Source organism: Bemisia tabaci, chromosome 9 (assembly GCF_918797505.1).
Source record: "Bemisia tabaci chromosome 9, PGI_BMITA_v3".
Taxonomy (NCBI): Eukaryota; Metazoa; Arthropoda; class Insecta; order Hemiptera; family Aleyrodidae; genus Bemisia; species Bemisia tabaci.
Window position 1 is genome coordinate 3,584,801 of NC_092801.1, and position 26,704 is coordinate 3,611,504.

The 26,704-nt window shown below is 35.1% G+C and overlaps 1 protein-coding gene across 4 annotated transcripts in view; it reads left to right on the forward strand.

Moving 5' to 3' along the window:
* Bap170 (Brahma associated protein 170kD) overlaps positions 1–24,237 on the forward strand; it is a 110,792-nt gene extending 86,555 nt beyond the window's left edge. For 3 of the 4 annotated variants that reach the window (XM_019061662.2, XM_019061664.2, XM_019061666.2), the window contains exons 12-21: positions 2,440–2,790; positions 4,109–4,364; positions 5,049–5,612; positions 6,664–6,920; positions 7,745–8,421; positions 9,167–9,326; positions 10,662–10,826; positions 14,132–14,182; positions 17,440–17,531; positions 18,348–24,237. In XM_019061662.2, the coding sequence (XP_018917207.2) occupies positions 2,440–2,790; positions 4,109–4,364; positions 5,049–5,612; positions 6,664–6,920; positions 7,745–8,421; positions 9,167–9,326; positions 10,662–10,826; positions 14,132–14,182; positions 17,440–17,531; positions 18,348–18,465 (2,691 nt within the window). In that variant the 3' untranslated portion in view covers positions 18,466–24,237. The remainder of the gene's footprint in view (positions 1–2,439; positions 2,791–4,108; positions 4,365–5,048; positions 5,613–6,663; positions 6,921–7,744; positions 8,422–9,166; positions 9,327–10,661; positions 10,827–14,131; positions 14,183–17,439; positions 17,532–18,347) is intronic. The other variant, XM_019061663.2, reaches the window with a different exon arrangement.
* The last annotated feature ends 2,467 nt before the right edge of the window (positions 24,238–26,704 follow it).

Sequence of the window (26,704 nt, forward strand, 5' to 3'; positions counted from 1 at the left end):
GAGTCATTGAAGGAAATTCTATAATTTTGCAGTTGATTCTTTTTTGACTTAGTATGTCCGACTCTCTGTCAACTCAGTTTGATCCATCGGGATTTTTTTTTTTTTTTTTTTTTTTTTTTGTAAATATGTCCTCAAAAAAGTATACCTCATTGAAATGCACATTAATCTTTAATCGATTTTGCAGTCTAAATACATTTTTTACCATTTTTTTCAATATAATCTCATCCCTTAACATTAACTTTTCCAATTAATCTGCTAAGAAAACCATAAAACTGGCATTTTGGTAAAAGTTCAAGGTGTAACATGAGTTATTTATTCTTATGTCTCTGTCTCTAAAAAAGTAAAACAAGAGTGTTTCCGCTCAGTTTACTTTATTCTTTATTCATTTATTTGTCTTGAACAAGACCCTTTCCTAAAAGCCAAATGATCATTCCTCCTGTCGGAGAAGATTACCAGCCAAGAATTGTGAAAGGTTCATTTCGCAATCTTTTCAGATAGTCATTTTATCTTCCTCAAACTTCTCATTGGTTTTCCATTCAAAGTTAATATGCACCGTGATTGGCCTGTGAGTCAATAAACAATCTAACCCGCATCATTTTCATGTTTCGTTTTGTATGTTTCTATTTTTGGATTTTTTTTCTTTTTTCCATGAAATTTTCCAGTTTATTTTTTCTTGAAATTTTGTGTAATTTTTTTCCCTCTGAGAATTTAATGCTCTGGCAGCATCAGTTAATGTTGAGTGAGATGATAAAAAGTGAGCAGTCAGGAAGCTTCATCAGAATTTGGTTGTGTCATTTTCTTTCCACAAAGATTTCAAGAATTTTTACTTACTTCCTGTCTCTGTTCTCATTTATCTGTATGTTTATCATTTATCTATCTATCCGTTCGTTGATTGTTCCGTTTCAGCCTACCTATCATATTCTATACAGTAAGTTATGACCTTCGGAACAAGTACATGTCTCTTCGTATATAGAATGCAGAAACAGCATGAACTTAAGTATCAGAAATTTTGAAAACAGTGTTTCTGTCCCCCAGTTTGCAGGTCATTTAATTTAATGTGGCTAACAATTTTGAAACGGGCAGTAAACTTATGCTCTTTTGCAAGAAACTGATTCAGTTAATCTTCTGTGATCTGTTCATTCTTTCTTGAAATACTGAAATCAGTATTTTTATTAAGTAGATTTTATCTAATTCTCTCTCTCTCTCTCTTCTCTTGAGGAATGATCATTTGCTTTCTTTTTATTAAGTTTTCATCTAAATCATCAGGTCTTAAGTTCCCACTATAATTTTAGTATCAATTCAGGGTGATTAATTAGACTAGTGTTTCTTGAAGAAAATAAAACGTAACCATAGATTTTTCATGTTGTGATTTAGATACAAATTTTTAGCTTAAAGATATTAATGTCCATCTCTAGGCCTAGTTGCCAAGGCAAAAAAGCTCCGTACAAGTAAATTGAGGGTGTCTCAATACTGTCTTGACCCTCCTTATCAAATTTCTCAGAATTTTTATTTTAACAACTTTTTTAAAGTACTTAACTATCAAGCATGGTTTTTCATTCTGTTTTATTTTTTTGCTCTCAAAGTTTTGTTTTTTAATTGTAACAGCGTTTATTATTTTTTTAATTAATTGCCTCAAATGAATATTCACTCTCATTTTTCATGCGAGGAATGTCAGTCAATTTCTATAATGAAACATTCCTCGAACCGTATTATTTTTCTCGTCCCATGAGTTACTTGCAAATTACTTGGTGACCGTAGCCTTGCTAAATTATTCTATGTGTCGAGTGTAACTGGTCAGTTGAGATAGTAAATTTTTAAGTTTACTAATTTTGCTGGGTACAACAAAGAATCCTGAACCTGAAAATAGCTTTCGAAGAGAAGCTGATCAAAGTAGCAAACTATTGTTGATCCCATTTAGAATCTTGAATTGGTCAGTGGCACCATGGCACCTTTTTTCTTCTTCTTTTCATTTGTTTTCTAAAAATACGGAGTAGACAAGGCTTCTATAAAATTTTTCAGATTTTTTTAACACTAAGTGGCAAATAAAACCTGTCTCGGAAATGCCCAAAATGAGACCTGTTGGAAGTGATGTTTTTTGTGGGCTCTGAAGATGTGTTCAGGCGGGGGAAATAGTGTTTGCTGATTGATTGACCCCCCAGCTTCAAGTATCGCCGTCTTGTCAACTTGAGTGTCTGCTTTTGATCGTTTGGATTTTGATTGGTTTCTGTCCCCTTAAAAATGATTTTTTCATACTATTTGGTTTTTCCACAAAATTTTACGTAAGGTACACTATAATACAATCCCGCAAAAATACCTTGCCATTACCCCATTATGTCCTGCAGTATTTTACGAAGAAGTGAATTGGTTATCATAATGCACTTCTTTTATAATTAGTAATTACTACTGTCCAGTTTTTAGCATTTGTTGTCTATTTTTTAGGTTGTGCAACGGCAACAGCAAGCAAAAATGTTGCAGCAACAGCAGCAGCAGCAGCAAACCTCTCAGCCTCAGGTCGTCACTCAGCAACAGCCCGCGCAGTCGCAACAGCTCATCCTGCAGCAACAGCTGCTACAACCGCAGCAGCAAGTACAAGTACAGCAGCCGAACCAGCCGCCGGCGCAGCAATCAGTTCCTCAACCTCAAGTACAACAACCACAAACCTCCCAGCCTCTGCAGCCTGTGGGACAGCAATCGCAGCAGGTATCTGTCGCGGCGGCTCCAGTGAAAGGGCAGATGTTATCGCGGATCAATGGCGCTCGACAGCCAGTTCAGCAGATGGAAATGAATGTAGTAAGTGTTGGGTTTCTTGCAAGGTGTACTCGCTATGGGAATTATAGTCTTATTTTCAAATGTGTTAGAATAATACTCTGGCAGACTACAAAAGTTCTGAAACTGTTCATTTGTAGATGTATAGAATTGGCATTTAGAAATAGATTTGGTTTAATTCCCCTTGATCTGTTTAAATTTTATTTTCAACGACTTTTCTCTCAAAAATTTTACAAATCGTCAGCTTCTGGCAGAAGTATCACAAGTGCCACTCGTGCCTCGGCCCTATGGTGCCAAACTTCTGATTAAAGAAAAAAATTTTCTTCAAAAAATGAAGGAGTTTGCTCTTTCAATATTTCACAGGAAAACTATAGAACACCTCATATTTCTTTTATCATCAAGATTAATATCAGAAATTTTTATGGAAGTGAGAGTGCAATAGTGTTGAAGAAAAAATTAAAACAAAATTGAGATGTCTGGCAACATAGCGTCCAAGTATAAATGGCACTCTTGATACCTTCCCTAGAAGTTGATGAAATACTTGTGTACAGTATCAGATACTCATGTAATAATGCCGGATTTTGAGATAAGTCAGTGAGCATGCTATCGTTCGATAGAAATTAGCAAACAAATTTAATTTTAAAACTTTTAGTAAGTGTCTTTTTAAGAGAATCCTTACCATTGAAAGGACTACAACAATTATCAGTACGATCGATATCTCGTAAATTCTAGCCCTCGACAGTTTTTCTAAAAAAGAAATATCAGTCTTTAGGTTCATCCTAAGGCTTTTCCGTGCAAGCAAGTTTTCTTTTAAAATTTAAGGGAATATTCAAAAGCATTGTTTTTGATTTAGGTAGCATCAATATTGATTCATTTCATAACTCTCACGAGATTCAAAGCCCAGTCTAGTTCTTTAAAGTTTTATGTTTTTAAAGGTCAATTTATTTTTATGTATGTAGTCACTTGTCATCTCTTGTACAGAGGAACGTATCTCAAGTGTGCCTTTTAACTTATTTTACTAACATTTTATTTTTTTAGAAAAACTATGGTGTGAATTGGCCTTAATCTCCTGTGATTTTTCTTTATATTAGTAAGAAAACACTAGGAAATTTTCAAGTAAATTTGTGAGACTGTTATCCTCTGAAAAAATAAAATATTTGTAGAAATACTGCAGCAGTGCAGACTCTTGATATGTTCTCACGCGCCCAAGACTGCAATTTGGAAAACCACATAAGGAAGAAAAAGTCTGAAAGTTCTAATTTTAGGTTTTTGGTTTAAGCAAAACCAATCATGTGATGGTTGACATGTATTAAAATAATGGAGAATGTTTCCTCAATTGCAGAACCAGAGGTCAGATATAGATACCAGTGAAATTCCGTTCTCAACGGGGACAACATCCATAGTCATATCTTCGGGAATGCAAACTCAAGCCCCAGGCTCCAACAACAACGTCAAATTAGTAATCGAAAATCACGGCAAAGGACCTCCGCAGCCGAATTCACCGGGTGCCAAATCAGAAACTAGTGAGACTTCCAACCAAATAGCAGCAACTGTACCTCTAGATCAAAATAACTGTGTTAGTTCAACAGCATATGCAGGTGAGCGGCTACTCCTCTTTGTTAATTCTAACGCCCGCACGGTTGTTTTCTGGTCAGTCTTTATGGGAATCAAGCATGTGAAACTTATCACTTAACTCGCAGGAGTGGCTTTTGATGTAGTCCAATCAAGTGATTTTTGCTCCAATTAAGACCAAAAAACTGAATGACCTTCTTTGTCGCAACAGCTTTTTCACGATTAAAACATAGGAAAATGAGAACAGGATTTATTATACCTTGAGGAGTAATCAAAAGTACTTAAGAGTGAATACATTCCATGCTTGAACGTGACCTCATAGGAGATATTTCTTGGTAAGAAGTAGATGTCTAGCTCTCAACAAATAGAGGGATTTTTCCCTAAATAAGTTCCTTAGATCGACTCGTTTTGCTGAAATTAATTGGCAGAAATTGTATTTAACAGAAAAATACGATTGCTTTATGAAGTATATTTTTCAAACTTGTAACCTATAAAGTGAAAAACCTTTGAACAAGTGAAACCTCTTACTCTATTTATCACGTAAGTTTGATTGAAAAACTCATTTGTATCTGTGTTATTTTACTGAAGAAAATCTATTTTTAAAAGAGCAAACAAACTTATAACTTTATCGCTTGTTCTTTATTTAGATGATTGTCATGGTGTTCAGTTTTTATTTTGCTAATTTTTTTCTCTCTCTGTCCTTTTTTCAGATGCCAATGAAACCCCCACAATCTCAATAGCAGAAAGCGAAAATTCGCTAAGTAGTTTTGATAATCTAATAGTAAACGGTGTGCCTAATAGTTTAAATGTGGACAGCTTAACAAATAAGACAATATCCATAGGTTCTTTATCATCGCCAAACAAATCCCTGATGTTAGCGGATCTGTTAGAGAAAACTATAGAGAAAAACGACCCACCAGTATTAAACGGGGCCCTGAGGATAAGCGATAAAGGCCTGGAGCTCGTCGATAAAGAGGACGGCTCAAATAAATCGATCAACGAACATCGGAGTGTGATAAAGAAAACCATTTCAACGGAACACGAGACGGTGATTGTGAATAGTAACAATAACTCAAGTAGTAATAATAATGTAAGTAGTAACCCTTGCAATGAAGTGAAGCAGAATGGAAGCAAAGATGGTGCAGATAGTGATAAGTCTAGTTGTGTAATAGTCGGAACAAAGAGGCCGTCTAGTGAAGAAATATCGCAGGATGAACCTAAAAGGCCGCATATCAACGGGAACAAGTCGCCATCTCCGGAGCCTACCGAAGAAAGTAAGTGGTTTGTACTCTGAACTCCAAGAAAATAAAGTCAAATTACATGAAACCTCCAAAATACTGAAAATGCCGAGAACGGCAGCCATTAAAGAATTAAAGACGAATATCAGGGTAGACATGTCCAGAACATCATTTAAACATGAATAATCCAGATGTCTACTTTTTTCAAATAATAGGTAGTTGAGGACTTTAATAAGTCTCGAAATTTCTTCTTTTTTTCTTAAATTTCCAGGCCCTCAAAAAACTCGATTTTTAAAAAGTTTCCTCGAATCTCTGATGAAAGGATTCGATCGCTGAGAAGTGGAATTCTTCCCTATTAAACACTCAACCTCGAACGGGTCTGCTGAGTCTTGAATTAGCATCGACTTGTTACGATTCATGGAAAGAAAATTTGTTTTAGATAACGAAAAAAAACTTTCACAAGATTCTAAAAATCTTTAAATTTCCTATTGCTTTGTTCTGTGTGCACTGACCCTTAATGAGAATGACCTCATAGAATATTAGGAAATTTATCAAAAAACGTATACCTAAATGTGCACACAATGTCATGTCAAGTCATCTTTGTATTGATACGATAAAAGAAATAAGATCTCAGTTTTCTGCTTGGCATGAGGAAGTAAACTGACGCAAGATAGAGGGATTTTTTTTCTGCTGTTGACTCAAAATGATTTTTCCTCGCTCTTTAAGTAATACTGCCGTGCCAAGGGAGAACGCTGTACGAACATTATAGAGTTGCCAAATTTCCCTTTATAAAACTTGTGTTTTTGAAGACATTCATGCACATTTTCCTGTGTAATTTTCAGATATTTTAGATTAAATTGCGTACGAAATTATCTGAAAAAGTTAGGAAAAAATGTTCACAATTTTTCCTGCAAATTCGGTATTTATCAAAGGAAATTTTCAACGTCTGATGGCTCATACGGCGTTCTTCCTTAGCATGGCAGAATAGTACATTGACTCTGTTCTCAAAAATTGTGCTTGTAACTGTTCGTTTCCAATCCATCCAACTCTCAGTATTCTAAACAATGGAAATTTTTTTTGTCCACAGGTGAAGTGAAAGCATCATCAACAGCCGCCAACTTGTATGCAGCTTTGGCAGCCGATCTTCTGTCGGATTCGGAAGATGACCCCCCAGCTCCCCAACAACCGGCCCCTCCACAAACACCACCGGTGCAGCAAGTCATGCTTGCACAAGGAGGAGGTCACCGTGGTATCATTGTAGCCGCAGCGCCTGGATCAATGCCTCAGAGGGTCGTTATGGGACAGCAGTACGTTCTCGCTCAACCGCAGACAGCTCTCGTACAGGTATGACGTCTGATTGTCTCATATTTTTTTTTTTTTATTATGGATCAGTGAATCAGTGGATGATGAAAAAGTCTCCCCTTGAGATCACCAGTAGAGCGACAAGTTGCCGAAGAATCTCGATAAATGGAAAAATTAATTTATATTTGTCAATTCATGAGAATAGGCCCAATAGAGTATGAAACGGTTTTAATAAATCACTTTTTATTCAAATCTCTTGGAAAAATGGCAAGTGCAATCTTCAAAGAAAAGTAAAAAAAACCTGAAATATTTTTCGAAAAACATGTAACGATGTATAACTTTGCATTTATTGGGTTGCTTACAAATTTCAAAAAAATATTTCAGGGGAAAAAATTATTTCATCGCATTAGATGAGGTATGAAGGAATTTTCATTTCAAATGAATTTGAAGATATTTCTGTTCCACTAATAAAAGAAATACAAAAGAAAAAAAAAATATTAGCAAAAACATCCAGACCCTCAGAATAAAATAATTAATAAATTTCAGTATTTAAGCATTTAAGTAAAATTCAATAATGAAGTTTGAGATTTCCTAAACATCTCTTTTCATCTCTTTTTTGAGGTTACACCTCAATCTTTGAAAATTTATGACTACAATTATTTCAGTCTTAAATTTAAAGTTTTATGTAAGGATGAAAAGACACATAATTTGGACTCCTGAGTGTGAGAAACCTTACAATTTTGCGAGTCCTTTCTTTAAATATTCTACAAATTTATGTTGGGTGAAGTTACATTTTACACTAAATCGTTCAGGTCTCTTCACAGAATATCGTAATCTAATAATGTATTGGTTTATCTCTGCCATAGGGTCAAACGCAAACTGTTCTCGTTGCACAAACATCGCAACAGCAAGGAACAGGCTCCAAGACAATCATAATCCTGCACCCTCAGGGTCACCAAATATCGGCGAACTCACCGGGTCAACAGCAGCAGATCCAGGGACAGATCCAGTCGCAGCCGATGCAACAACACACGACCACCGGCATCCAATCACCGGTCGTGCTCCAATCCTCGCAACAGCCCCCGACCAAAATCCTCGTCAGCCGTGTAACGACGATGACGCAGAACCCTGCTCAGCAGTCCATTGTCACGGTCCCCACCCAGACGAGTTTCGCGAGTAACGCTCCGATCATGGCTGCAACAGCGACGCCGCAGATCAGGGGGATCGTATCGACAGTTCCTGAAGCATCCGTCGCCACGGGTGCCGTTACCGTAGCCTCTGCAGGCCCACCGCCCTCCGTCTCACCTGCCCCAGGCAACATCATTCTCAACAAGCAGGTGATCAACAAAGTGATCAAAACGGTCGGGCAGTCTGTTCAGTCTTATCAGCTTACGTCGGTCGGGGCAACGCCCACAACGGCAACAGTGCCGTCACCGTCTGTGCCTGTGGCACCGTCGAGAGTGACGCCGATGGTGGTTCAGAATAGGGGACAACCTGGACAGCCTGACGGTCACTTCCTTTGCGAATGGAGAGGTTGTATGAGGTGCGAATCTTGCTCTTTTCTTCTTCTGTTTTTCGTTTTTGTGTGTTAACCCTTGTGCGATTTATAGATTGAAATGGACTTCATTTTGCAATAAGGAACTATAATTTCTGGCTCCCCGACAAAAGCACCCATTTGCATAGGGAAACTACTGGCACATACATTGTTTCTAAAGCAAATCAGAAATAATAGCTCCTATCCCAAAATATAGTCCTAATTACGAGTAACTCTTGCTCTATTCTATAGAAAACATTGAATTTTGCATAATTCTTTTACACTGTACTGGAAACCTATCCTCTATTTAATCCCTAACCAAACTTGCATCAGTTTTAGTAACTAGTTATTCACCAGGCAAGAAACTTTGCTGGAAATGAAAAAAATTGTCGGTGAAAAAGATTTGTTTAATATTTTCAACCTTTGTGAAGGAAAATTTCAAATATTTTTTTCCGTGACTGGAAGAATATGAAGTTTATATATCTATTGGTAACAAGGAGGAAAATTTGTGCGGGGTCCACACTTTTTGGGGGAAGCAAGGCCAAAAAATTCCAATAATTTGAAACAGAGCTTTGTTGTATACAGTTCGGGCCACATTTTTAGTGTTTTTCTCTTGTTTTATCTTTTAGTCGGTGACCTAAAACCTCAAGAAATTAAATTTTCATTTGTAAAGCATATTTATTTGACCACCGTTAATGTGTAGAATCCTTCCTCTATTCAAACTAAGATCATTTGTCAATATTTTTCCTTATAGAAATTTTAAGTCTGCCAATGAAGTGTACATGCACGCTTGTGAAGCGCACTGTCCCTCCGGTACGCAAGAAATCCAATGTCTGTGGGAGCGCTGTGATGCAATGAAGAGGCGGCGATTCTCTCTGATGACGCATCTTTACGACAGGCATTGCAATCCAGATGTAAGTTGAATTTCGAAAAATTTCCCTTGAGTTTTAAGAGTTCAGTTTTAAGTAATCTTATCTGCTTTTCTCTGTCTTCTGTCAAAGTCTTAAAACAATATCATGACCCATGGACTACTACTACTTAGTACCACTAGTACTTTCAAATTTGAAAATCGATCAATTGAAAGCGTCTCATTACAATGAATGAAATTTTGTGATTAAAACTCTCATGATCCCCTACAAATTTGATTTCACTGTATTGAAAGTAAAGATACCTATGACCTTCCAAAAGGGGAAGGACCTTACCTTCTAGCGGCTAGTTTTTCCAGAGCAAAATCAGCGAACATTGTAATGCAATGTCTGAAGGTAGTAGCACTGAATATATTGGAGTTTGGATTGTAGCTGAGTGCTAGAAATAATGTAAAATTTCTTTGAAAAACTTATATTTTATTAATAAATTTATACCGAAGCTTTTCGAAGCGACCGCTTCATCGTCAGGGTCACAAAATCAATATCACAAAGGCCATAATTTAAATTTCAAACGAGGTAACATATTTCATTAATGGTAACAATTGATAACAAGCTATTAGATCTAATAGTTTGTTATCAATTGTTACCATTAATGAAATATGTTACCTTGTTTGAAATTTAAATTATGGCCTTTGTGATATTGATTTTGTGACCCTGACGATGAAGCGGTCGCTTCGAAAAGCTTCGGTATAAATTTGTTAATAAAAGTAAGTTTTTTAAAGAAATTTTACATTATTTCTAGCACTCGGCTACAATCTAAACTCCAATTTTTCCAGAAGGCGATTTTTTTTGTCAAATTAGATCTGAAATTCAGTTTTTCAAGTTTGTAATGCAAGTATGAATGGCTCTTCTGTAACGCAAGGAAATTTACAAGTATTTTATTTTAGTGGCATAAGTGAAAGTTGAGTTACATTTCCAGCATTTATGACCACTGAACATTACAGTTTTAAACTGAAACTTTTTTTTTCACCTCAGGACACATTTTGAACTGCAAACTTTAAACGGTCATTACTGCAGTTTAATTTGAAACTTTTTTTCTGCCTAAAACTCTACCTCTCAGCCAATATACATCTAACTAAAACTTAAATAGTTAAATTACTAATTTCACCCTTCGATGTAACCATGTTCAAACCAGGTTTTTGAATAATGGCAACCTTTGCAACTGTACTTCTGTAAAATTTCAGCCGACTTGGAAATCTCAAATTAACCAGTAGCAAAAATGTAAAGTTGAGGAATTATGTATATTTATGCAATGTCCTCTCGTAAATTATGCATAGTATTTGATATTTCGAGCTCTGACGGTAATTTCTCGATGATCTTCAGGTGTTGAGGATGATGGCGGTCCGGCGAAAACAGCTATCCCAAAGCGGGAGGAGCGAGATCCCTCCACCTCCTCCCCCAGCACCTCATCCTGGCTACGCACCCAACGCAGCCTTCCACGCTATCAAAAGACACGCTTTAGAATTCGTAAATCCCAAAGAACTTCAGGTAATTAATTTATCTCGAATTTTCTTACTTTGTATCTGTCGATTCGTGTTATCTGTCTCAAGAGAGGGCACAGTATCAGGTAAGTCAACTAAATGGCTGGTGCTGAATCGAGAGGAACCATTTTTGTCACTTAAATTTAGCGCTGTAGGGGAACCAAGTCTTCACTTAATCTCTTGGGTTTTTATCTCTTTTTAGTGTCCGTTCATACTATATTTAAGAATTCCTGTGGATATTTTTAATCGGCTATCATGTGCAGTCTAACATTTTGTCTTTATGCCTTCTGATTCTTAAATCTTAACCTTCCTACTCCTCCAGTTTTTCGCCCCAAAATCCTAGCAAGACATCAAAAGCTCCTCCTCTTAATGTTTTAAATTGAGCCTCTCTGGAAAAAGAATCTGAAGAATTTGGACCACATTATGCCGTGGAAAACCACTATTTTTAGAAACAACATGAATGCTATCAGTTCCCTTTTGCAGTTAGGTGCTTTTGTACTTCATTGGGAAATGAAGTCCACAATTGCTTACCCACTAACTAAAACACATAATCAATCATGTCTCATAATCATGATGTAAATCTAAATTTGCATGAGGAGTTTCAGCTAGATGAGATCAATGAGAGAACTTGAGATGAGAAAATTCACTTCTTGTAAAGAATTGTATTGTAATTTGCTTTCCGGAGAAGAATGTATGGAACTCGCATTATTCTCTGTTCTGCAGTGGTGCAAAAAAAAAAAAAAAAAAAAAAAAAAAAAATAATAAATAAATATATATATATTAGGAATAGAAAAATTCTATAGTCCCTCTTTACTAGATATTTTATAAATTTATTATTACGAGGTGACTGGTATAATCTCTTCTCGCTTCTTTTTAGCACTTTCCCCGGACTCTGTTCATGTGTAGCACTTAAGTTGTTTTATGTAACAAGTGGCCATCAAGGGGAAAAGGGGATACTCCTTGGGGGTGATTTTTTCTGAAGTGCGATTCATGTCAAGTTAGGCATTAAATGCATTTTTCTAGTTTCTGACAGGAAATGCTCTTTAGTTTCCCAAAAAAATAAGGAACAAATGGTTTAGTTTATTTTCATTTGAGTCAAAAGTGTGAAAGAGTCCTCATGCTCTGATTAGTAGATTGAAACACTTACATGTTATATCCTCAAAATCTACATTTTCCAAACTAGGAACTTTAACAGAAGTGCAGTATGTGTTTAGTTTAAAATTTCTGAATGTGTTTTGTACCCGAATGTCCTTAAAATATCCTGCCGTGCAATGACTCTTAATGACTCGATCTTGAGTTTTCGGCTCTGAAGTTTTCTTTTCTGTTAGTCACTTGCTACTGTCGCACTGTGCAGATCAGTGCAACCTCATATGCGGACATTTTGTCTAGTTGAACATATGTGTTTTGAATTCTCAACTCATTAGCCGATATGCGCTTGTCAGTGCTTTCTAACATTCATCAACTCATATGAACTTCTTACCAAGTCTAGCCATAAGCTCTCAACTGTTTTTAGGCATTATTTTTCTAATCCATGTATGTAAATATGTGATCGGCTTGTTACATCAGACAAAATTAACCTCAACTACCCAATTAATTAACATGATCAATGGACTCTTGCTCAAGGTACAAATTCAAGCATTCATACATGTTTCCTTTTTAAAATTTCACTTTTTGCACACACAATTTGGGCTATGAAAATTACGAAAATCAACTGCTGATCAAGATACCAACGTTTTTAATTAGCATTGATTACCAAAAATTTGAACATCCTGCTCACATGAAAAACTCAATTCCACTGGAATCAAATCGCGCATAACAACGGTTTTGGCAGGATTCTCAATAAGCAGTGTTCCTTCCCTCCCTGCGTTGTTAAAGTATAAACAACATTCAGTAGTTGAGCTGAAGTGCTGGTTTTAAGGTTGTCATGTTTTCATACTGCTAAGATTGCCATGGTAAAGTTTAGTGAGTGATTTTTTTTACAAGTGGGAAGATTGAATCTATGCGTTGAAAAATATTACAATCTTCGTAAGGAGCTACTTTCAGTCATTTCCGTTCTACACACCGTGTTCTAAAAGAAATTTCGATAAAGAATCATATTTCAATGCTTGAATTTTCTCCTTGTCAAATGGTCCAATTGGAGTTCTCTAATGCTAAAATCTTCCTGTGGACTCTTCTGTAAAATATTTACCGAGTGATCTTAAAGTCTCGCACCACTAGGACCAGGCATAACCCCTTTAACTTTTGAACAAACAAAGATAGAGACAGAAAAATTTAAAAACGTGAGATAAAAATCAGCATAAAGCTGAAAATCTCAATATAGAGGGGAATAGCTCATATTAGCACAATTATCCCTCTAATCGCTGATTTTTAACGCACGTTGGCTACGTCACCAACTTTTTCTGTCTAAATGATTCTTTCGTCTTCTGCAATCAGTTTGTAAAAATTGCTTCAAAAGATAGAGACTTGACATTTTTTGTGTGCTTTTAGGTTGAAGGAATTTACTTTAAAATTTTAAAGCGACCCTGCTGAATAAGGTCCAAAAACTTTCGGGTTTAGGAGGGTTGCAGGACTTTTGGATCACCCTGTATTGAACTGAAGATCATTTTTTTTAGTCACTTTCTTTTGCAGGTTTTTCCATCTCATTTTTCTCTTTCACCCCTCTGATCGGAATGAAAAAGAGCCGAGTTATTCATGAACATTCAAAGGAATCTTAAGCTTAAATTAAGGTGATTCGTCAAGCTCAAGTGACGTGGTCGAACTGGCATGAGATGTATCGCACCGATTAGGTAAAAAATCTCGGCAGATTTTGAATTTTTAGCAAAAAAAAAGGACAATAGCCCCTGCGCATGAGCCTGAAGATCATTCTGAACCCAAAAATTGGCAAAATTCAGAGAAATGAAAGTAGAATAGTGTTTGGAGATAAACCTCGCATTCGATACAGAAATCGATAGCTGAATCGAATGCGAGGTTTTTTTCCAAACACTATTCTGCTTTCATTTTTCTGAATTTTGCCAATTTTTGGGTTTAAAATGAACCTTTAGGCCCATGTGCAGGGGCTTTAATCCTTTTTTCCCTTAAAAATTCAAAATCTGCTGAGATTTTTGACCTAATCGATACGATATATCGCATGCCAGTTCGACGACGTCATTTGAGGTAGATGAATCATCTTAAATTAAAATCAAATCATGACTGTTGTCTCATGAATGTTCCTCATTCACAAGCCTTAAAATCTCTGCGTTTCAGGAAAAATACTTTTAGGATTTATCTGTTTAATATCTTAATCCTTCTTGTCTTCTTTTTTTCAACGAGCAGCTAAGGGCGGTCAAGCCCGGACCTGAACCTTCTCCTGTGCCTGTTGAGCAGGTAAATTTCCGAGATCAGTTTGTTGTGTGCGTGATACTTTTCTCTCCCCCACCCTTTTCTTTTCTCTCATGGTTTATCCTGTTTTCCTCAAGTTTTTACCAACTCGATTTTTTGCTAGCCTTCGACCACTCGCTGCGTTGCCGTTTTTTGTTTTGTTTTCTTTGCACCAGTATTCAGTTCCAATCTTTGTGAATAACAGTTTCAGATAATGTCTTCTCTCTCTGTTGTATCAGCCTCATTATTCTAGATCTGCAGGGTTGCCACAGTCAGGGATTTTTAAAAAGTCAGTCAAAACCTGAAATTCTCCGGGGAAATGCCCGAAAAGTTCAGAAAATGATTGTGAAATCATATTTATTTTCCTTTCAAAATGTCTTTGATGTTGCAAACAGCAAATGTTGCATGCTTCGCTTTGATAATGGCGATTTTCATCTCTTTTCAATCATCCTGTTTATCTTCAAATGTCAGAGAATTTAACCCAAAGTCAGAGAAATTTCAGGGGATTTCCTTTCCTAAATTTTTTGGCCACTCTGATTCAAAGATGTTAAGCACGCCCTAGGTCAATCAATTTTTCCTATGTTTTGAGAACACATGGCATTTTGTAAATTATGCAGATCCGAATGACGTATCTTTCATTGTACTTATGAAGAATGATAGAAATTGCAGATATTTTTCGTGAATAAAGTTTGATCGTTCTCATCAGAAGAAAATCCCATCATTATTTCTGAGTTATAAATGATGACACCCTGGTTATCATCTGTAGGGTGTCTAGCGACTGGTAAAGTTGGGGAGAAGTCATGGAGATAAAATGTGCAACTTGGAGAGTCGTGAATTCCTGAGCGAAATCTTGATTTTTTTGCATTTTTTTTTTGCATGACGTTTCGATACCGAGCCATACAGCACTCTCTTCCAGTCTGTAGTGAATTTTGCTCTCGGAATTTTGACACCTACTTATACTTTGCTCTGAGTCATGTTTATTTTTTTGTCCCTTTTAAATTATATAAGAGGATCAGCAAGAATTCGGGAAAGTCAGGGAGACAGAAAATCCGCGGGTTGGGGAAAACCTGGAAAGTTAGGGAGAACGGATGAAAAAATTTTGCTAAACATCCTGCTCTATTTTGGCCCTCAAATTTTAAGTTCTTTTCATACATGACCTTAAGTTAAAACAGTTTTATGTGCAGTTTGTATCTGTTTGTTTGATTTATTTCATGTTTCATTGCACTATACCGTTCTTTTGATCTGAGATGTTTGTTATCTGCATTTTTTTCTCTTTTTTTCTTCATCTTTCCAAAATTTAGTTTTACCTCAACAAATAAACTACAAACTAGGAAAAACAATTTTAACAGGAGTACCAAATACTTTAAATAATCCACAGAAATCGAAAGCACTTGAAAAATTATTTCAGAAGGATCCTTAAAACTTGATATTTTTCATCAGATCTCTCTTATAAGTCTTCGAAAGTTCTTAGTTTTGAAAAGCTGTCAAGAACTGTGTTACTTGATTACTCTCTTTGCGTTCCGCCCTTGTAATGTGTTTCTTTCTTTAGTAGGTTTGCTTCAGCAAAAACATTTTTTTCTTTTTCTATTTACTAAAAGGGAAAAGAAATAATATCGTTTTCTCATTTTAATTATTCTTGTTTTTGGAAGTATAATCATTTTGTGCACAAGATGGAGCCTCTGAAATTTAGTTTGTTTCAAACCGCCCCAAATCTTATCAAATTACATCCACCTATATTTTTCCCAGATCTGATTCACTTTTTTGTAAGATCCAGTGAGATTTACCACAATTTAACAAACATTTGAATGCTGCGTTGACTTCTCTCAATCCCATTCAATTAGCAATGCCAAATGTACAGACATTTATCATACCATCGAACTTGAATGCTATGTTGCTAAGTAATTTTTTTTTTTTTTTGGGGGGGGGGGGGGCTAATTTAACTTCACTAAAATTTAATTCAATGCTGTACAAAATTTTTGGAAGTGTGATGAAGGCCCTAGTGTATTTTCTAGAGGTAGTCCAAGTGCATGGATTTTTAAGTAAGTTTTTGCTTTAATGCTTGCGGCTTATTTTTATGCACAGAAAATCTCTATGTTATTACTTTGCATGCTGATGCACCTAAATGAGTTAGTTTAGCTCCGGTGAAATTGACTTGCAAATAGTTGTTTCCATCAGTTTTGGGCACAAGGAAAATGATATAAGTACATGTACATATATTTTGATACTGTTACGCATTAAATCAGAACGTCATAGCTTTTGAATTCAGGATCAATTGATAATTGATAATTGATCTTGAAAATTTTTCTACTTGGAAACTTTTTAACCATCAGCGCTGTTTACACTATCAAATTGAGTCTGAAACTGGTTTAGAGTTCAATACTCGGAGTTACATTAAAAAAATTATACAGAGGATCAAATTCCTGTAAAGAATTGCAAATTTACTTACTTGAATTATCAATAGCGGCAGAAAATTTTTTCACATGCTTTTGTTATCTGCAATGAGATAAATGCCCAAAAGTTTCCATTTTCAATCGCAGGTGTGCTAAATTTTGCTGAGCAAAGACAGGAAATTTCGATTATTTTGGTCTGGGAAACCTGGAACAGTCCGGGAATTTTTTCCTGTGCAGTCTGTAGACACCCTGATTCCAATTTCCTTAGTTTTTTTATTTGTACGCAACTTTGAAGCCTAATCTTTATTGTAGTATTTTGTGTGCGTCCAATTGTTAGAAAATATTCTTTTCATAGAAATATTTTTTTTTTTGGCAAACATACTTTATCTTAACTTGTTTTTGTTTGCTGCTGTTTTAAGCTTGATATCATTTAAAATTATGGTTTACACTAACTTGCTTCATTGAAGACACCTTGATACTTCGAAATTTTGAACCAATCGTTTTTCCAGCCCTTTTTCTGAATCATCTCACTCATAATCCTTCATCAATGTTTTCCCTGACATTTTAGAAATGGTTTGAATAAATATTAGGATGGTTAATAGTATTTTTAACTTCAGTTTGTACAGGAAAAACAAGAACAGAACAATAAGACTAAGAATATAATCATAGATATCTCTTTTAATTGGGTAGTGTTAATCAAAATAACGCTCTATTTTACATGAGAAGAATTAAAATTCAGCGTTCATCAATGGGAAAAATCCGATGCCAAGGTTTCGTGGACCCATTTACTGTCTTTATGGTACCATTCATTATTTCTTCGTACACCTTTTAATGTCGATAATTTATCATTTTGATTTTTTCTTTGTGTTGCAGGACGATAATGAAGGCCCAGTTACAAAAAGTATTCGCCTAACGTCAGCTCTTATCCTACGAAACCTAGTCATCTATTCAACCAGTGGGAAAAGGTTAGTTAACAAAAAAACTTTCTTTTCCTGCCAACGGCAGCTAAGTTTGTCGGTAAATTAGATCTAGGCCTGCTGCCATGATATCATCTTGAAAGAAAAAGAGATTGTTAGTCAAGAGATTAGGATGCGACCCAACATTTATCATCATGACACGGAGAAAGTCGTAAAATTGAAAGTCATTATAAGATGCTTTACTATATGCAAAGGAGACTAATGAAACTTAACCCGTGTATTCCCAGCTTAGAATACTCAACTTTCTTCTTAACATTACGTTATTTTTCTTTTCAAAATATCTGAAATTCTTCGCTGTACTCCATCTCTGTATTGGAGAACTTTAAGAGCTGAAGTATCTACTTGTAAGGATTGAAAGACATGCCTTCAGAGCGAAGCTATCAATTTTTCAGTATGTGAGAAACTTATGTGTGGGTTACCCTCAGCTGCTTGCTGTCCAGAAAATTGTCCCCTGAATACTGAATTTTTTTCTATTTAGGCCAAAATTAAATCAATATTTTTATAAGAGGCGAAGTGCTAAAAATCCAAGTTTTGAGAAAGCGGAAAAAAGTTTGCCATTCGTACATGTCAATATTTTAAGCTCAGTTTTAATAGGTATCTTTAAACACATTTTTTAGGCTGAAAGATTAAATGCACGCTGAGTTACAAACTTTTTTCTATTTGTCTTGAAACTTGGACTCTGTCGCAACTTAGTAAGAAATTAAGTGGCAATCAAAGAATATGACTTATTTTCATTTATTTCACTGTGAGAGAAGCTTTTTTCTTTGTCAAAACTAATTCTGTTTTTCTCCTCTTCTTTTGCAGAAACCTGACAAGGTACGAACCTCATCTAGCTAGCGTTGCATTAAGCAATGTCGAATCCTCTAGAACAATAGCGCAAGTCCTTTATGATATGAGCCAACAGCAAAGCAGTCCAAGGTGACCATCGACTTTGTAAAGATTGCGTTTAATTTTTTTTCATTTGTTATAAGTCTACTTTGTTTACCTTGCGTAATTTTAGTTGTTTTTTTAATTTAATCATAAGTCCTGGATTCACAGATCTTCTTTGTCTCTCTGGCTGCCTTCCGTTGGAATGTAAAATCGCACCTTACCTGAAGAAGAGGCATGATTAAAGAATTCAAGTCTTTTTCTGTAATTATGACCTTCTTTTTATTTTTATATTTTGAAATCTGAGCTTCTTTGTAGTGTCAAAAAAACAGAAAATGGCTTACATATCCCAAAAAAATGTTTAAGTCTAGCAAAAGATTCATATCTCCCTGTCAATAACAGGACGGATTTTAATTCTCTCTTTTTAAAATGATCTGACCGACTGACTAAAAATTAAAATTTCTCTTTGTTTCTTTTTGCGATTAGCTCTCACTGAGAAATGAAATATTTTATCCCTTTGAACTTTCAATCTTATGTTGCTTCCTCTTGTGTTAGTATCTGATAAGTAAACTTTGCCCTTAAATTTTCCAAGTTGATGCAGATTTTAAGTTTAATCTGTTTTAAGCTTCCTCTTGAACAAATTGTGACCTTTTGTACTCTCTCTGGTTTATACTTTTACTACAAGGACCACTGCCTATGTTTCTGTCCTTTTAAGCTTGTCAAAAATAACCTTTTGCTGAATTTTGTAAAATCCAATCGGCAATTACAACTTGTAATGAAAAGAAAAATCAGCCTAAAAGTCTAAAAATAAAACCTTAGATTCTTTGTAAGTATCAATTTTAACTTTTCTACTCTAATTTAGAATTCAAATTAAACCACTCTCATAACTAAGCAGATAAAAGAGTATTCCGTATCATGGCTTGTAGTATCCATGATATTGTACTGCTGCTTAAATTCTCTGCTCAAGTTTTTCCAACCTTATTTTGTCCTCTCTCTTCATGTTTTTTAAAGAAAGAAATAATGGTCTCTCTTGAATGAACTGGATCTGTCTTCCCTGGTTTTTTGGCTCCCAGTGGTAGATATGTGCACTTCAAAATTTCCAATTTCATGAAAACTTTCATTTGGGTTCTTGAAGAATCAATGGTGCCTCTTGACGTCAAAGTAAAATTTATGCATGGAATTGATACATTTCGATTTATCGTTATCTTTTCAATTTCCAAATGCGCTCTTTCTAATTGTTCAATGTACAACTGGTCTGTAATTAGAATATTGGGTTTTTTGTTTTGTTTTCAACAACAAATACATTCTTGTAACATGAGCCCATTCGATCATTGATAAATTATCATTTTTAAATATTAATCACACTTCCCATAAACGCATTGTTGTAATATTTTCTTTGGCAAATTTTCCTCAAACTTTGGCTTACTACCCTCCGACATCATACACAGAGAGATATTGAGTCTAGAACTTTGGAACTATCAATTGGGCCATAAACCGTAATGTGGACAGCGTAACACATAAAAAAACCAGCTGCTATGGTCTCATTTTGAAAACTACTTACCTGCCATTGATTGCCTCATGCAGATACTTGCATTTATAAATGAGCCACAAAATGGATTCCTTATACGCAATTTCGCCCAAATTGTGATAGACCCGGAAGTTTGATCTGAAAAGTCAGTCTAGATTTTAAGAAAAACACTTCCTCCTAATATCTAAGACTCAAATGAGTTTTGGCCGTAGTTTAATTACAAACATTAAGCATCAAGAATTTGAGCAAAGTTCATTCTTCACGCACAAAATCGGTGGTTTGTATGTCCCTAGCAGAGAAGCAAAATGAAATTTGACAGAATGAACTTTCAATATGCTGGGAAGTGAAATCTCTTTCCATGAAATTTCAAAGATTTAAAAGGGGTTGTACTTACAACCCCAACAATTGTGGGAGAACTTGATTAAAAACGAAGAAATTTGACTCATTATTTAATTTTCAAAATTAAGATGTTACTGCGTCTATGCATTTCAATTGTTGCGTCAATTGTTGAAGTATCGAGTAATTTCACAAAATTTTATGAAATTTCCTTGTAAAACTTCATCTTATCAAGTTTCATGAAATTTGCATCTCTGGTCCATAGCTTACAGATTATCTTGAAGGTTTGTAACATTTTTCACAGCAATTTTTTGTTGTGTTGCTCTGATATAAATTTTTCAGTCACGCTTCGATCTATTGCCTCTTGGTTTTTATGCTTCTTCAAAACTTATAAGTTAAATTATGTAATTACTTTAATTCAGAATGAAAAGCAGCCAAAACTGAATGACTTTTTCAAACTTTTGTGTTGTTGAGACTGAAAAAGCTTCCGCAATCGATCCTGTTTTAATTTCTGAAGTTTCAAGATAACTTTTAATCACAGCTGAATCCTAGATTCCTCCCATTTTACTTTGAATCAAAGTAACCTCAAATGTAGTGTGTTTGTATATGAAGTCTTGTGCTGATGAAAATATGAAATAAATCTTGTTATCGGTTTCTTTCAAACCCGATTATGCAATCAGAGGTCATAACTTGTTGAGCAAGATTTGTCTCAAAGTATATATCTGGTCACGTGAACAGTACAAGAACATTTTCCAGTGTTTATTGTTTTAATTTTAAAATCGTTCAAGATTTTTTTTTAATATTATTTTTTATCTAGATTTCTGTTGTGGTTTTGTTTTATTTATTTACTTTAAATTTGGTCTTTTTTGTAGAAAATTGTACAGCACTTTCAAAGAGCAAAACCCTAGAGTAAGACTGTAAGTACAGCCGGTTGGTGTAAATAACTTATTTTTCTAAGTTGAAAAAGTGTACACTTTGTATTTATGGATTGTAAATTTGAAAGTAAGTTTTCATTACTTTTTAAGATTATTTTAAAAAAATGATATAATTATTTATTGTATAGTGTAAATATTCCAATGTGATCGTAGTTTTTTCCTCATATTTCTTAAAACTGTACAAAAGTCTCAGAAGCTGCAAATTCAAGATATTTAAATCAAAATTTTGTTAATACATAAGCTTCTATGTTCAAAGAAAAAGAAAGAAATACTTACATTTGTAAATATGCCTTGTACTTGAAAGGAATACAGTGGAACTTAATTTCAAATTTTACTCTCCTTTTTTCCTACCCCAGTTTTTTAAATCTGATAGCAAAAATTTTTGCCCTTTCTTTCAGCAGTTCAATATTAATGGCATAAAAACTTGAAACCATGCTCCTTTATTTGCGACGTTGCAGACTTCTTGTCATAATTTATTTTTTCTTTGGAAAACTAATCATCGTAATTTCTCAAAAATCTCTTTGAGTTTTTTCTCTGTCAGCTGAATATTCTCCATGAATTTTGAGCATTGAAGTTGCCTTGTTGCTCTGCGGAAAGTAAAATAGGAACATATATTTTAAAGTATCGGAATGGTGATATGTCGTTTCGCAACTATACAGTTTTGTTGATTGTCTCATTTAAACTTTGAAAATTAATAGCAAACAGCCTTTACAAGAAGACAATGAGTAATTGGAATGACTGTTTGATTTTCATTTTCAAAATTCTAGTGGAAATGAGTTTTCTAATGTTTCAATTCATTTTGGACTTCGTTCGTTCGTTTTTCAAAAACCTCTTTATCATAAGGAAGTCCAACCCTTGACTCATGTTCTATTTTTACGAACGCTCAAAATTTAACCAAACGTTTAAGTGTTGGCATTGCATTGAGAGAGAGAAAAAAAAAATTAGGTTCTATATTTAAAAATCTATCTCAGGAAAAATTTGACAATGAAGATTTTCGCATCAAAGTTTTCAACCATTTTCACAAAAGTGTTTGGCACCAAGGTACACTCTACTACAGGTATGGACAAACAGGGTGCCAAAAGTGGCAGCGCTGAGAATATAGGCCATCGAGTGACGTCGCAAATTGTACCATCTTTGCCGCGCAGTTCAAAATGACCCTCGAAGAGGTTCTGGCAGATCTGGTAGCTTCATTAAGCTATCAGATGAATTTAAAAAATTGATAAAATTCAAAGTAACGAAAAACTTAACCAAGAACACAAAAAATAACTTGAAATTGATGAGAACCACTCTCAGAACAGAAAGTAAACAAGTTTTCAATATGGCGTCGCAGTCGCACCATTGGATGCTGTCAAATCTACGCTTTTCGACGACTTTCTGAAATTCCGTTTGTCCATGCCTGTGGTAGAGTGTACTTTGGTTTGGCACCTAAATTCATATCATGCTTTTCCCATATTTTTTTTTGGTCTGGCAGCTATCAGTTCTGGAACTGATCGCTGATCACATCAATTATACACTGATTGGCAGCAATCAGTTCTAGAACTGATGATTGGCATTAATCAGTTAGAACTGATTGCTGCCAGAGTAACATCTATTCTGTCCCTCTGTAAGAAATAACAGTCAGACCCTGCGTTGGAGACCAAAATCATTTTCATGGAGTCACGATGCACTTCCTTTTTGCAAGTGCACAGCTCTATTTCATCCAAAAGAAACCAATTCTTCTGATTTATTTCAGCAACGATATATTGCTGGTGAAAGTTTGAAAACACACATTCTGGATTGCAATGCTGCAAATTTTTCCACGTATTTAACTTTTCAAAAGATACTTTCAGAGACTTTTCAATCAACAGTTACTCTTGAAGTTTCTTTATATTTTTCTTAGCCTCGTGAGTAATATCCTGTAAAAAATTCAGACACTAATATTCATTGGTTTGATTTGAGTTTTGTTCAACTTCATCATCTCTCATTGATTGAGTAATGGATAAAACGTTTCTTTGCTGCTTTTATCGCGGACTTGTTAAAGAAGTCTATAATAAAATCGGTAAGATAAAGTTCTATCCGTTACTAGAGAAATTCTTTTGGAAACTATGCAAGCAGGACATCCTTGTGTTTTTTAACTTTTACTAGCAATTGAATCGGTCATTCTCAAGGAGACCTGAGTGCCAAAATTAAAATACAAGAAAAATAGGCAAAAAGCTGTTAATTCGACCCATTTCAAATCTCATAGCTCCAAAATATCCAAGGATTTAATCACGTTATTACTTAATCTAAGATTTAAAACAGGTCAATTAATACAGTTTTTATTGTTTCTCACATATTTTTGAATCTGGCGCTCGAGCCTTTTTGAGAACGGCCGATTAAATTTTTCATTTCCTTTCACAGATGGGTACTTTGATGAATAATTAATTTAATTAAATAATCAATTTCATCAATGTTTTTGGTTTCTTTTTGATGAAATGTGTCTTCATCATGTACCTACTTAAAAATTCTCTTTCTGTAGTTACTGCCCGTACTCTTGTGTCTCACTTTAGATTGCTTGCTCAAATCTGTCTACTTAACCAAGTAAGTAGGTTCAAGTTTATACAGCTATGTTTCACTTTGATTCCGGCCAAAAAAAGGCGTGTTCCCTCCTTGTGTACAACTTACATTCATCCGAAATGCTCAGGAAGTATTAATAGGGTACAAAGTTGAACTTAGGAAGAAAAATTGAAGTGCTGGTTGTGGAAAAGAAAACTTCTCCATAGCAGTGTCCTAGAATTTCTGCTAACATTTCATCCATTATGATCAAAGCTATTGTATGTACCGTCAGTTGGTCTAACATGAGCCGGTTTTTGACTTTGAGGCTTTGCATTTTTGCAGTAAATTTTTTTTTCATGCAATCAATTTTTGTTGTAGATCAGTCCCACATAGAAGAGTAAGAATAGCCCATTGAAAAAATTTTCCAGCAAACTGGGTATTTTTTTTTTAAAAAAAATTGAGGTGGCTCATGTTACCTGCAAGGTGGGGTAACATGAGCCACCCTATTGTTTTTAATTTAAAGGCACATGTAAGCCTACTATAGGCTTACATGAGCCTCCCAAAAGTTTTTTAAAAAAAAAATTGAGTTACAAAACATTAAAAACCAGGCTAAAAACGTACAAAACTTTAATTTTCCTACAATTTACGTCAAATTTCAGGCGAACAAATACATTTAACATCTAAAACCTTGTATCTAACAGGAAATCATTTAACAATCAATAGCACTAAGTTACTTTAAAGGCACACCGACAAGACAAATGGGACCTAAAGTCAAGAGAGATCAGTCAAAGTTTCTTAAAAAGTATATATATAGTAGTATTTTGGGCTACGTTAGATTCACTTTTATTTATAGTAGTATATATATAAGTATAAAATTAATATTGACTTTAATTTTAATTTTTGGAACTTTTTGGCTTTGTTTTCCCCGCAAAATGGTGTGGACTCAGCACCATTTCTCCACCTTGTTACATACAGTTCGGGCCACTTCTTAGTGTTTTTTTCTTTTTTTTTCTTATATAAGTATATATAGTATACAAGTCTTAAAAAGACGAACAGTAAATATGAAAGATACGTGAAGGAGTTGATTTATGCTCTAAAGGAATGCCAATTTTACTAAGAATGTATCATGAAAACCATTACTGTATAGATTGTTCCTGGAGGACTTGCGAAAATTGGGTGGCTCAAGTTACCTCCAACATTCCAAAATTTTGGTTTTTCCAAAAAAAAATCGGTCAAAAACTAAAATGTTCAAAATCCAATGCATGGGCATGAAAGTTGGAGGTATTTGTGAGGTTCGGCGACCGGCGAAATTATTCTGTGATTATCGATAGTCACTTTTCAAGAAGGTTAGTTTCAGAGGTAGAAAAAGGGGCAAAAATTTCTAAAAACTAAATAATTTATAAAAATTTCTTATCGATGGAAAAATGTGTCTCTATACCATTGAAATTCCGCCAAGACACGCCACTATCACATCATGTTGTTGTTTTCGTTGTTTACTTTCGCAACAGTGCTGCCACAGGCAAGAGAAAAAAAAATCCCCAAACGGCTCATGTTACCCCCGAGGCTCATGTTAGACCAACTGACGGTATTACGTTAGCATCTTTTCTGAATATTCTTTATAATTCTACATGTCCTAAACGAAAAATTTCAGAAAATTCTCGGCACTTGAATTCATTCTTGTCACGAAGAATTACCTACTTAATTTTGTTTCTAATCCAACCAAGCAACTGATTCAAAATTTAGTAGGCTCTTTTTGAACTTCATGAAATGCAAATCTGCTTCTTAATTTATAAAAAAATTACGAAAAACTCTATTGTTAAAACTCAAAACTTTCTGTGTGTAGATATTACAAGGATCCTCATAATTGATGTACAAATCCCTCCACACTTTTCGTAGAATGCTTTTATAATGTCAGAAAATCACATCTGTGAATCTATATTGTACATTGGAGTTATCGATCCTGTAAATACTATTTTATCTAAAGAGAAAGGGGAAAATGTCTCAATTGAACTGTATTTAGGCTTTACTTGTAGGTAATCTCATTTCTATTGTATTGATATTTTTTTTTCAAAGAAAGAAAAAAAAAGTTCTCATCTTCGAAGACTGGACTTTCTCATTTCTTTCAAACTCCTTTTTCTTTTTCTCTCTTTTCTTTGGGTCCCGCAAATCAAGCAGAGCTCAGTAAAACCGCCGGAACTACACATCGATGGATAAAGTGCAAAACTGCGTAGGTATTCCTATTGCAATGTTTCAACATTTTCGCTTGAATTCTATTGTTTTGGAAGGGAACCATCAAATTTATAACTAAAAATTCATGCAGAATATTCTGCTTACAGAAAAGGAAAATTGAGAAAGTTTTCAAGAAATTACGTTGACTAATTTGCCGAAGAAAAAATTTTGACCAAAAGTCTGCAACAGAGTCAAGTGATTTTGCACTTTGGCCATCAACATCAGTGAACGTCCAGGGATTAAAGCTGTCAAGGCGGATTAAGAATGGTGGTTGCATTTTGATTTTGGCTGCCATCTTGAAGCGTTGTGACGTCAGGAGGGTACGGGTTTTGCCGTGCAATCCAAGGTCGAGCCGGTCCCCCCGGCCTCAGCTGGCCCATGTACCCGATACCGTGTGACGTCCAAAGGGTGCGAAATGCGACCACCATTCTTCATCCGCCTTGTAAAGCTGTGACGGTCTGCAACGGCCAAGCATATCCCCGCGAGAATATGCTTGGCCATTGCAGACCGTCACAAAGCTGAGTGGAGTCTGTTATTTCAGATACACCCGTCAGTTCCCTGGAAATTTCATGCTACTGCTCGGATTTGAACCAGGAACCCATTGACCTAGAGTCAGACGCCCTGACTATTAGGTTAATTAGGCCTGCCAATTTAATGTTCAAAATGCGCACTCCAAGTGGAGGCATTGAAAAAGGTTGCCCTTGGTGGTATCAAAAGAGGTGGCGAACTTGTTATGGAAATTCTGTTTCAGT